The sequence below is a fragment of the Bos indicus genome, chromosome 9 (genome assembly GCF_029378745.1).
Source record: "Bos indicus isolate NIAB-ARS_2022 breed Sahiwal x Tharparkar chromosome 9, NIAB-ARS_B.indTharparkar_mat_pri_1.0, whole genome shotgun sequence".
NCBI lineage: Eukaryota > Metazoa > Chordata > Mammalia > Artiodactyla > Bovidae > Bos > Bos indicus.
The window spans coordinates 61232354-61243741 of record NC_091768.1 but is presented as its reverse complement, the minus strand read 5'-3'; the positions used below and the strand labels follow the sequence as shown (position 1 = coordinate 61243741).

At 42.4% G+C, this 11388-nt stretch overlaps 1 protein-coding gene across 1 annotated transcript; it reads left to right on the top strand.

Annotated features, from left to right (window-relative positions):
* The first annotated feature begins 582 nt into the window (after window positions 1–582).
* On the top strand, window positions 583–4629 carry PNRC1 (proline rich nuclear receptor coactivator 1). The gene is made up of 2 exons (XM_070796085.1): window positions 583–1286; window positions 3548–4629. The coding sequence occupies exons 1-2, from the start codon at window positions 741–743 to the stop codon at window positions 3989–3991; spliced, it is 990 nt and encodes a 329-aa protein (XP_070652186.1). The 5' UTR covers window positions 583–740; the 3' UTR covers window positions 3992–4629.
* Window positions 4630–11388: the final 6759 nt, after the last annotated feature.

The following is an 11388-nucleotide window of genomic DNA, read 5'->3' as shown; positions in this document are numbered from 1 at the left end:
ACGTGAGCCACACTTCATCAAATGTAATATAAATGTGGGCTGGTTTTCCGACTGTGAAGAATGAAACTCTTACAACGTACTCTGAAATCTTAAAATAATTAAAAAAAAAAAAAACACACAATAATAATGCTATTATGTTGGGCTTGAAATAAATACTTCCCCAAGGTCAGTGGCTGGGGAGTAGGCGTCAGTGGTCTTGAAGCTTTCCGATTCTTTCCCCTGGCTCCCGCCCCTAACCCCAACGCCCAAATCAGCCTAGATCTGGCTATCTGATCAATGCCTTCAGGGCAAAGTGCAAGGATAAGTAAGGAGGAGTCAGGATGGGGGGGTGGGGCAGGTGGGGCTGAAACGGAACTTCATTGTTCGCGGGACCGACTCTTCCCGAAAGAACCCGTTGGCAGCGCCTGCGCAGTGCGCGCTCTTTGTGCCTGGCTGCAGCAGCGGGTTGTTTGTGTGTGTCTCTTCCAGGCGGTGGAGGCGGAGCCTGATGGGCGTGACCTGCCCTGTCGCATTCTTATTGGGCTTTCTCAGGAAGGTGGGCGGGCACAGGGCGGAGCTTCGGATAACAACACTCAGAGCGGAGGCTGAAGATATTTGTTGCTGCGCCGCCACCGCCCGAGCCATGGTCCGCGATTCACTCCGGCTCTCTTAGCAGCAGCAGCCGCCACCGCCGCCGCCCTGTGATCTGTGGCCTCACTAGCTCCTTCTACTCCTGCAGAGCCACTTTTCCGCTTAGCGCTATGACCGTCGTTTCTGTCCCACAGCGGGAGCCGCTTGTTCTAGGCGGCCGCCTTGCGTCCATGGGCTTTTCCACCCGCGGTTACTTCGGCGCCCTCCCGATGGTTACCACTGCTCCGCCGCCTTTACCCCGGATCCCGGACCCCCGGGCGCTACCTCCCACTCTCTTCCTCCCTCACTTCTTAGGGGGAGACGGTCCCTGTCTGACCCCCCAGCCTCGCGCCCCGGCACCTCTTCCCAACTGCAGCCTCGCCGCGGCGGGGGGCACCCCTCGGGCGGCACCAAAGAAGCGACGAAAGAAGAAGGTGCGGACCAGCCCGTCGGGGCAGCTCCCCAGCCGCTTCCACCAGTACCAGCAGCACCGGCCGAGCCTGGAGGGCGGGCGGAGTCCCGCGACGGGCCTTGGCGGAGCGCAGCAAGTCCCGGACCAGGCCCAGGCCGCCGCCTGGGTCCCAGCTCCTACGACCGCCACCCGAACTGAGGAAGCGAGCCCTTTACTTGGCCCGCTGCCGCCTGCGGCGCCCGGCCAACCCTCGTTCAGAAGAGAGGTAAGGGCCGCGAGGGGGATGGAGGGGGAACCGTTGGCGTTCCAGCCTCTATACGGCCACAGCCGGGCCCCGAGGTTTGGGGCCCTGCGCCGAGGGGTCGGGGAGGGGGGCGGGGGCCGGGGCGAGGGGCGGCTGTTTACTCGGGAGGGAAGTTTCCGTGACGCCGGCTCCCTTCTTGCTGGGGGGAGGGGGGAAGGCCTGCGCTGGCACCGCTGATTGGCTCCGGGGAGCCGGCCAATGAGAGAAGCCGCTGCGCCCCAGCAACAGCCCGGATTTAGAAGGCTGGCGGCGTTCCAGGGGGTTTCGGCGTTCCGGGCGCGCGGGGGGCGGGGGAGGGAAGCAGCCCGCGGGAAGCTGACGTCAGCGCGCGCTACGTGCAGAGCGCTCGGGCGCCCATGAAGGAGGCGAGCGGCCGGCGATGGAGGGCCGGGTTGCGGGCCAGCCGGCGGCTTCCCTACCGCTGGTAGCGCCAAAACCGGTCGGGACGCGCTTACGGCCTCTCGCCTCCCTATGTGGGGTTCTCAGTGGGCTGCCAGCCGCTCGCTTACGTTGGCCTTTTGTTGAGTTGTGAGGTGCTTGGTGTGGGGCGCCGGTCCAACTGGGGCGCAGCTCCTTGCCGGGCCGACCTACTTAGCTGTACTTTTAAACTTCGGAAGTTGGCAGGAGCGACGGTAGAGTTGGGTTGTCTCTTTGAAGCGATAATTTTATCAGGTGAACGGAATTTACGGTTTAACCATCCCCACTATGTATCCTGTGCCAGGCTTCCTTAATGGAACGTGGTGTTGTGCCCAGAAGGATGAAATTTTCGAAAGAAAAGTTATCAGTTGACGTTATGATGCCCAGTTGCTGTTAAAGGACTAGGATAAAACTGATTAAAACTTAGATGGTATTAAGTCGCTAAGGTAACGTTTACATCGCAATAAGACATTTTCCCTTTAATTTCAGAGATTTTCATAATAATGAAAATAAGCTACTGCCATTTGTTGAAAGAATGTTTAAGAGACTTGCAGCTTATCTAGCTGTGCCCTTGCAAAAATTAAATTTGTCCGCCATGAGTCCTCAAAATTTTGTATAGGTTCTTGTTTCAATTTCATGGGCTTCCCTGGTGGCTCAGACGGTAAAGAATCTGCCTGTAGTGCAAGAGACTCGGGTTCAGTCCTTGGGTCGGGAAGATCCCCCTGGAGAAGGGACTGGCAACTCACTCCAGTATTCTTGCCTGGGAAATCTCATGGACAGAGGAGCCTGTCCGGCTACAGGCCGTGGGGTCACAAAGAGTGGGACACGACTGAGCGTCTTACATTTCCATGGCTCTTCTGAAGCATTAGTGATAATGTAAAAACGAGTTTTTATACTTGTTTCTTAGTAAGATTACCTTTTCTAGAACTATATTCAAACCTGGGCGCTCTCTGTTGCAGTTACCACGTTTGACTTGGTTATGTTACCCTGTGCTCTGGCTTTCTATTTGTGTCCTTCACTACGGCATTACAAGGGTTGAAAGGACAGTGATCTAATAGATTATCTTGTCCTTTCCATCCTCTCATCCCTTCCAGTTAAGGATCACTTGAGTTAGTAAAGTGATTAGAATTAAGGCAATAAAGTTCTTGAAGCAATTGTTAAAACAAAGTAGGGGGCAGGCAGAAATCGCCTTTACCATTATGTATAAAAGTGGAAAGGATGATAGAGTTTTTTTAGTATTTAAATTTCTGAAATTTTATTTTCAGAAGCTGGGAGATCATTTTTAATGTATATACTTAGTAACCACTGTCAAAACATTTCCTCACTCCTCACATTTTTATTCTTAAATATTTTATAAAGTACCGGTCTTAGGAGGTGTAGATAGTGTATCTGTTAACATAGTTTTTCTTTCTAATCTGCCAAAGCATTTGAAAATTTCTCTTGGAAAACTCCTACTGTAAAAACACTGACTTTTGTTAGGAAGAGGTTGGCATACTTGTTTGGAAGAGAGCTCATTATCTTCTTCCCGGAAAGATGAACTTGGTTACCTTGGGCCTTTTACCTTACGTTTTAGAATCAGGTCATACACTGCACTGATAACAGTGATTTAACTATTTTCCTGGTAAAATTAGATGTGTGCATATTTGGACATCAGTGCTTAAGTGCAGCAAGCACATTTAATCAAGGCAGTGAATGAAAGTCCAGAACTTTTAAAAAAAATAAATATTAGATATATGGTGAGGTTCATGACTGCTTTTTTTATCATGAGACTGTATTCACTTTTATTATGTTCCTTGTCTTTGTAGGTTTTAAAATCAAAGATGGGAAAATCGGAGAAAATTGCCATTCCCCACGGCCAGCTTGTTCATGGTATACCCTTGTGTGAACAACCAAAGATAAACAGACAGAAAAACAAATATAACTTACCACTAACCAAGATCACCTCTGCAAAACGAAATGAAAATAACTTTTGGCAGGATTCTGTTTCATCTGATATAATTCAGAAGCAGGAAAAAAAGCCTTTTAAAAATACTGAGAATATTAAAAATAAGCACTTGAAGAAATCATCATTTCTAACTGAAGTGAGCCAAAAGGAGAATTATGCTGGGGCAAAGTTTAGTGATCCACCATCTCCTAGTGTTCTTCCAAAGCCTCCTAGTCACTGGATGGGAACCACCATCGAGAATTCCAACCAAAATAGGGAGTTGATGGCAGTACACTTAAAAACTCTCCTAAAAGTTCAGACTTAGATCTCAGTATGTATGTAAAACATAGTTTTTCCAAAATCCCTGGACTCCTTGAAAAGAAGTGGTACAGAAACGGAAAATTGCCTTGTAACATACAAGGGCAGAAGATGAGTTTAAAAAATTACAAACAGCTTGTATTATATTTTATATTTTGTAAATACTGTATACCATGTATTATGTGTATATTGTTCATATTTGAGAGGTACATTATAGTTTTGTTATGAAAGTATGTATTTTGCCCTGCCCAAATGGTAGGTGTTTTGTATATATACAGTGGAGAAATTTTAAGTGTGCTAAGGCACATATAAGACCGATTTATTTGCACAAGGTACTGAGGTTTTTTTTCAAGAAACAGCTGTTGAATCTCAAGGTGAAGATCTCAATGTGAACAGTTTACTAATGCACTACTGAAGTTAAATCTGTGGCACAATCATTGTAAACATAGGGTTTGTCTATGTTTCTCTAAATTGATTTCTGCCTTCTAATCTGTAATTACTGGAAAACTTCTATCCCCATTTTTACCAAACTTAATTTCTGGTTTTTTGGTTTATATCCATTCAAATTTAAATTTTTAATGCCAACAAAATCGGTTGTAATCAAATTTTAAAACAATAATAATAATTTGGCCCCCCCCCTTTTAAGTCTTGACTCTTTGTGTGTGATTGTTTTTCATGTTTGAATGTGTAACTAGGAGATGGATTTTAACTTTCCATTTCACTGGCTAAATGTTTATACTAATTGTATGTCCTCTTGAAATTTGCAGAGTCTAAAACACTACTACCTCTAAGGGGAGGAATTCCCCATCTTATGAATGGAAATGGTTGTGGGCAAAAGTGTAGCTGATTTAGTTTATAGCTTAGAATGTTTTTATTTCCCAACTGTTTTTGTAAAGTACCATTTGACTTACCACATTTACAATGAAGGAAAATGGCACTTGTTTGGTTTTCAAATTTTCAGTATACTGGTTTTCAAAATCAGTATATTGATACTAAATGGGATACTTGAATCAAAGCAAATATAACGTTAAAATAATAGATGGAGATTTTGGAATCTGAAGCTTGCTTGAAGTTATTGTAGCATATGTGTTTTTTACTTTAAAATTCAAACTTCTACTCAATAGTGTATAAGGTCTATTCCAATAAGAAATTCTAGAACATGATTTTCCCTTTTCATTATACAAAGCCAAGGTTATCTCATACAGTACAAAAGAAAAAGTGGTAATGAGTAACTGGTCAGTATTTAGACGTGTGAAAATGTAAAGTTGTTAAAAGGTTATATATGATTTTATAAAACAGTATAGATGAGAAAGGTGCTACCATCCTAAGGGGAGAAAATGAGGCATGTTCTCAATTTCTTGGATCCTTTGGTTCACACAAGGGAGGACCTAACTTTAGAATCCTATTGACTCAATAAGCAGTGGCATGACGACTTCTTACTGCCACCACAAAATCTCTTAAGAATGTACAACTTGTAAACCCGTCCAGCCATTTTTCTTTGGCACTGATGCCTTGTTCTTATGAATTTAGAGAAAGTTACACTTAATTTACATACAGGTATATATAGCTAGATTTTTAAAAAGCATTTAGAGAAACTAAGATACAGGTGCACTTTCAACTTGTTAAGACTTTTTTTCTTTTAGCCAAGAGGAGTGTTAATACACTGGTAAAGAAGATGGCTAAATTTTTTAAGGGGTGATATAAGGAAATTATAAATAAATTTTATAGTTTGAAAAGTGGTTGAAACAGACTACAGATATATTTAGTGAGAAGGTGTTAACAAGTTTAAGTCGAATAGTTTTGGTTTTGCAGTAAAAGTTATTTAGCAGTCTTAGCCCCTTCAGACTACTATAACAAAATTCTAGAGATTGGGTAGCTTATAAACAAAATTTCTCAGTTCTGTAGGCTGGGAGGTCTTAAGATCAAGGCGTCAGCAGATTTGGTGTCTAGGGCTTCCCAGGGGACGGTAGTGGTAAAGAGTGTGCCTGCCAATGCAGGAGATGGAGATTCCAATCCCAGGGTCAGGAAGATCCCCTAGAGGAGGGCATGGCAACCCACTCCAGTATTCTTCCCTGGATAATCACATGGATAGAGGAGCCTGGTGAGCTACAGTCCATAGGGTTGCAAAGAATCGGGACAGGACTGGAGTGAGCACGTTAAGCATGCCCAAGAGCCCTCATAAAGTTTGTAGCAGGCGACCTTTAGCTGTGTACGCACATGGCACAGGGGTGGGGGTGCTTTCTGGGCTCCCTTTTATAAGGACATGAATCCTATTCATGAGGGTTCCTGCCCTCCTATCCTAATCACTTGCCAAGTCTCTACCTCCTAGTACTATGTTTCCCCTATTGGAGCTTGAAACATTTCCTCCCAATGTTCCTGTAATTTGTTTTGTGGGGGTATAAAGTAAACTACTAATTTTAACTAATGGCCTAGTTTAAAATTGCAAAGGGGTAAAATGTGTATGTGAGTGGAAAAAAATTGTTCTATTCAGTGGCACTTCCCCTATAAAACATATATGCAGTTTAGAATCTCATACTGAAATGTCTTTAGGTAAATTTGTACAATTTGATACTGAGTTTATTCAGCTCATACCACTGATGTGGTGACAACATAGAAAGCTGCTTTTATTTGCATTAATCTTGGTGCTACGTAATTTGTGTCCCTGCAGAATGAGAAAGGGAAAAACAATAAAAGACCAAATTACAATATTAAAAGATTGATGGGAGCCATTCTTTTCAAACTTAAAGGTGGTTTTTAAGTTAAAATACAAACTTTAGTGTAGTTTACAAATTTGAAGATCTGAATGTATTATCAAGTAGTTTACATTTTACTCTTAACCAGCTTTCAGGTTTCTATACCCCGTTCCTTCACAAATTATAAAACTAGTACAATTGTGGGAAATGAATGGGATCCAGTTATGCTGTACTTAAAACCACTTGTATTTCTTTTGCCTAGTACGTGGTTTTTAAACTAGCTAAAAACCCATAGTATTTGTTCTGTCTTCACCTGCCTTCATTAAAAGCCCTGACTCAATTTTGGTGTTGAGAAGGAACAAAACCCAGGCCCATCCCAGTGCTTCTGCCCCTCAGCACCAGGGCCCAGCATGGACCTGGTAAGGAGGGCACAGTGGATATCCACCCAAGACAGGGAAATGAGGATTATGAGGAACTATGAATGTAGTGGATAAACTAGACCCCTCTGATGCCTCAGCTCCCAGCATGTTCTCAAAAGCAGTTCAATGTCTGGGGAGGAACAGGGCTGTCATAGCTCAAAACCACCAACCTCTACCCTATTTATTCCTGGTTCCTCCAGAAGCAGTGCTGGGGAGAAACATGAATATTCATTGGTTTGAGATTACCAAAAAAATGCAAGGCAAGTGTTTTGTGGGGGAAGCTGGTTTTGTGATTGAGGCGGTGGGTTAATTTTGAGTTGAATCCACAGGGTCGGAACTGGATACGACTGAGCGACTAACCGTTTCACTGAGCTCCTGTGGTAGCTCAGATGGTAAAGAATCTGCCTGCAGTGCAAGAGACCAGGGTTCAATCCCTGAGTTGGGAGGATCCCCTGGAGAAGATAATGGCAACCTATCCAGTATTCTTGCCTGGGAAATCCCATGGAGCTGTAGTCTGATGGGCTACAGTCCATGGGGTTGCAAAGAGTCGAACACAACAGCAACAGACACTTTCTCCATTAAGCAATCAGTTCTAGAAAGGAAGCTGCAAAGAACTTCTACTTGATACTGGCATTTTTGTATGAGTCTTCATTGCTGCTTACACAAATGCAGAGGTCTTCCTTACAGATGGGAAATTGATTTTAAGAGTTAAGCCCATAGTTAAAAATTCCCTCAATTGTTAAGTCACCAAGTTTAGCTTTTAAAAATAGTATGTTGTAAATATTACCACTAATTGGCCTACATGAGTTCTGAAGTCTCCCAAATCTTGTCTATGATTCCATCAAATGGCTCATTTATGTGCATATGCACATTTCTTCATATAATAAAATTCCTAACAAACTAATATAGAGTCCTTGTCTTGGATAAAAACTTCAACCACTACTCTCCTTTGTTTGAAATAACCTGTTCTTTTGTGTCATTTTGAGCAGCATGTCTACAGAATGTGGGAGATTAAGTGTGAAGTTATGTTCAGGAGATAGCTAACCCTTGGACATCACAGGTTCAAACTGAGCAGGTCCACTTTATACACACGTATTTTTAAAATATTAACTACTACATGATCTGCAGTTGGCTGAATCCCAGGATGTGGAAACTTGGATATGGAGGAGTCACAGATAACAGAGTCAGACTATAATTTATATGCATGCTTCTTTCAACTGCAAGGTGCACCTAACCTATGAATTGCTCAGGGGTCAACTGTACAAGGATAACTGGCAAAACGAAAAGTTAACAACATAGGTGGGTGAGAAAGAAATGGCCACCATAACTAAAATACAAGCTGCCTTCCCTTCACCCTACACCCTACCGAATGTCTTTAGGAGGTAAAAACAAGTCAATGTTTTCCAACAGGTGGTTACTAACTCTAGTGAAAGAGTAGGGATCATCTCCTTGGTAACCAGACCCTCTGGAAGGAGTATTGCATGGGGCCTTAAAATAGTATGACATGCAAAGAAAAGCTAAATAACTGTCACAGGTAAAAGTTTTAGCAGTGTTACATGAAAAGATGTGGACTAGAGTCAGAAGATTCAGTCTTGAATGGTGTATTGGGGTAATAACATGAAGGGCTTTAAAGTCCATGTTTAATAAGAGTTTCAACTTTATAAGCATGATAGTCATCAGAGGTTTATGAACAAGGTAGTAAGATTCTAAAACAAAACGTGAAAAGATGGAGTATAGTTTGGAAACGGAGATCTTGAGACACGAAAGCCGCTTGAGGATTCAGTACTTTAAAAAAAAGCCTAAAGGGCATTATTGGAGGTTATACAGAAGCATGGACTTATTTGGGAGATGTTCTGGACGTAGAATTCAGAATTGAGAAACTGAATGAAGCATAAGAAAAAGATTTAATTTAAAATTGAGCCATTAGGAAGATAAAGCCAGCAATTAAGGAACTCTGGAAGGGGCTGGAATTGTAAAGGAAGGTAATTTTGATTTGCATGTTGAACTTTGAGATGTGTGTAGGATATCCAGGTGGAAATATACAGCAAGTAAGGTCAGGTCAGGCTAAGAGGCACAGCCGTGGTAACTGCACAAAAACCCTAATTACAACATGAATATGAAACAAGTATTGTCTTCCTGTATTTTCTTTTCCCCTCCTTAGGTTAGCACCTTTACCAGTACTCCTGACCTCATCCTTTCTGCCTCCTATAGACTCTAGACTTCATCTATGATAGTAAATGGTTTAAAGTATTTCCTCTGAAACAGTATTAAATGATGGTTACTACTGACCTGTAAAAGTCTGTTAGTAATGGTTCTAATACTAAATTCTCGATTAAAAACAGACAGCAGGGAGCCGGTTGCTGGAAAGGAGGAACAAAGTTTCTTTCCCTTTTCTGAATTTCAAACTGGGTAAAACTGATCTTTTATAATACTATAATTTTTTGTAAATCTTATCCGTTCTAATGACCATCCAATTTTATTGCTGAATACGTTTTTCTTTATTGGAGGGTGGACACCCCGGACTCCCACGCCCTCTATGCAGCTGATACTTGCTTCAGGTTGAGCGGAGTCAAGCAAATGTACTTACACGTGGGTATGAAAGGCTGACAGTCTCATCATCTTCCTCTATTTAACATTTTGAAGGACGCTGCTGAATGAAAACATTACAAAATCACAAGCCCGCTCTTCTAGCCCTGAGGTAATGCCTCCAAGTTGGGTTTTTTTGTACTTTATTCCTCTCCTGAATCCATAAATCTTTCAAAAGTTTCCAAATGGGTAAACAATATGTCTGTTACGAAATGAATTGTAAGCACACACCATGTGTAATTCAGGAGCTCACTTGTTTTTGTATCTGAAAAGCAATTTGAGTACATTTTATAGATTGCTTTTTATAAACACTCATAAAAAATTAACCTTTGAAAGAAACTTTCTTGAAAATTTTAGGATTCTCTGAAGGTATGGGATGGATGAAATTTTAAGAGTTAGGGATAATTTATTTTATGCTTGGATTAAACTTTTTCTTTAAATCTCTTGGATTAGATTGTTTTACTCTGACAGTTTTCAGATTACTTTTCATATCCTTTGCAATTTTCTTGGGAGTTCTAAATTGAATATGCTAAGAAGTATGAGTAATATTCCCAACACCCAAGAATTGTATTTGCCAAAACTAAGCTTGTGAATTACAATTTAAGATTTATAGGTGTTACATTTACTGAGGGTTCATTATCAAGGTCTTAGAATTCATTTTCTAAAGTAGATGTTGTTGTTTAGTCATTAAGTTGTGTTGGGACTCTGCGACCCCATGGACTGTAGCCCACCAGGTTTCTCTATCCATGGGATTTCTCAGGCAAGAATACTAGAGTGGACTGCCATTTCCTTCCCCAGGGGATCTTCCCAACCCAGGAATTGAATCCACATCTCCTGCTTGGCAAGCAGACTCTCTACCACTGAGCCACCAGATAAAGTGAAAGTGAAAGCAGGTCAGTCTGTGGAATTCTCTAGGCCAGAGTACTGGAGTGGGTAGACTTTCCCTTCTCCAGGGCATGTTCCCAACCCAGGGATCAAACCCAGGTCTCCCGCATTGCAGGCAGATTCTTTATCAGCTGAGCCACAAGGGAAGCCCCGTATCTACATGTGCTTTGTACTGACTTGTGTCTAAGTCTTTGTGACCCTTTGAACTGTAGCCTGCCAGACTCCTCTGCCCACAGGATCCTTCAAGCTACTCCTAAATTATTACAGATAGTTCCTTTGTTCTAAGATTAGAAATTAACTTGATTAGTTGTCAAAGCCGAATTACAAACCAGTCTAGAATCTTGAGAAGATGGCAGGATGAACACATTCTGGTGACTTTTTGATTATTTCTGACATGGAAATGTTTGATTTAATTGAACTCAAATTGCCTTCTAACAGTAAGGTCTTTAAACAGGAAGATCTTTATTTCACTCTGCTTGGCCGCATGGAACCAGAGGCCTTTGGCTCTTCCTATCAAAATCTTGGAAAGATATACAATTTGGGAGATCTTGCTATAAAATAATGGCTGTTAACAGTCCCTTTCAAAGTTGAAATTACCCTTAAAGTGACCAGACATTAAGGGCTCTCACATTAATAGAACAAAAGGATTATCAAAGGTTAGAGTTCCCTTTTCAGTCAGTGTTCCCAGGGTCCTAATCACTGTGCACTCGTCCAATCTCTTTAAATGTTTCTTCAGTTCAGTTCAGTCGCTCAGTCGTGTCTGACTCTTTGTGGCCCCATGAATCACAGCATGCCAGGCCTCCCTGTCCATCACTAACTGA

Bases quoted from the DNA above. Each gene is read 5' to 3' on its own strand.
- PNRC1 (XM_070796085.1), top strand. From the start codon at position 741: ATGACCGTCGTTTCTGTCCCACAGCGGGAGCCGCTTGTTCTAGGCGGC. The intron at 1,287-3,547 runs GTAAGGGCCGCG...TTGTCTTTGTAG, and splicing joins AACCCTCGTTCAGAAGAGAG to GTTTTAAAATCAAAGATGGG.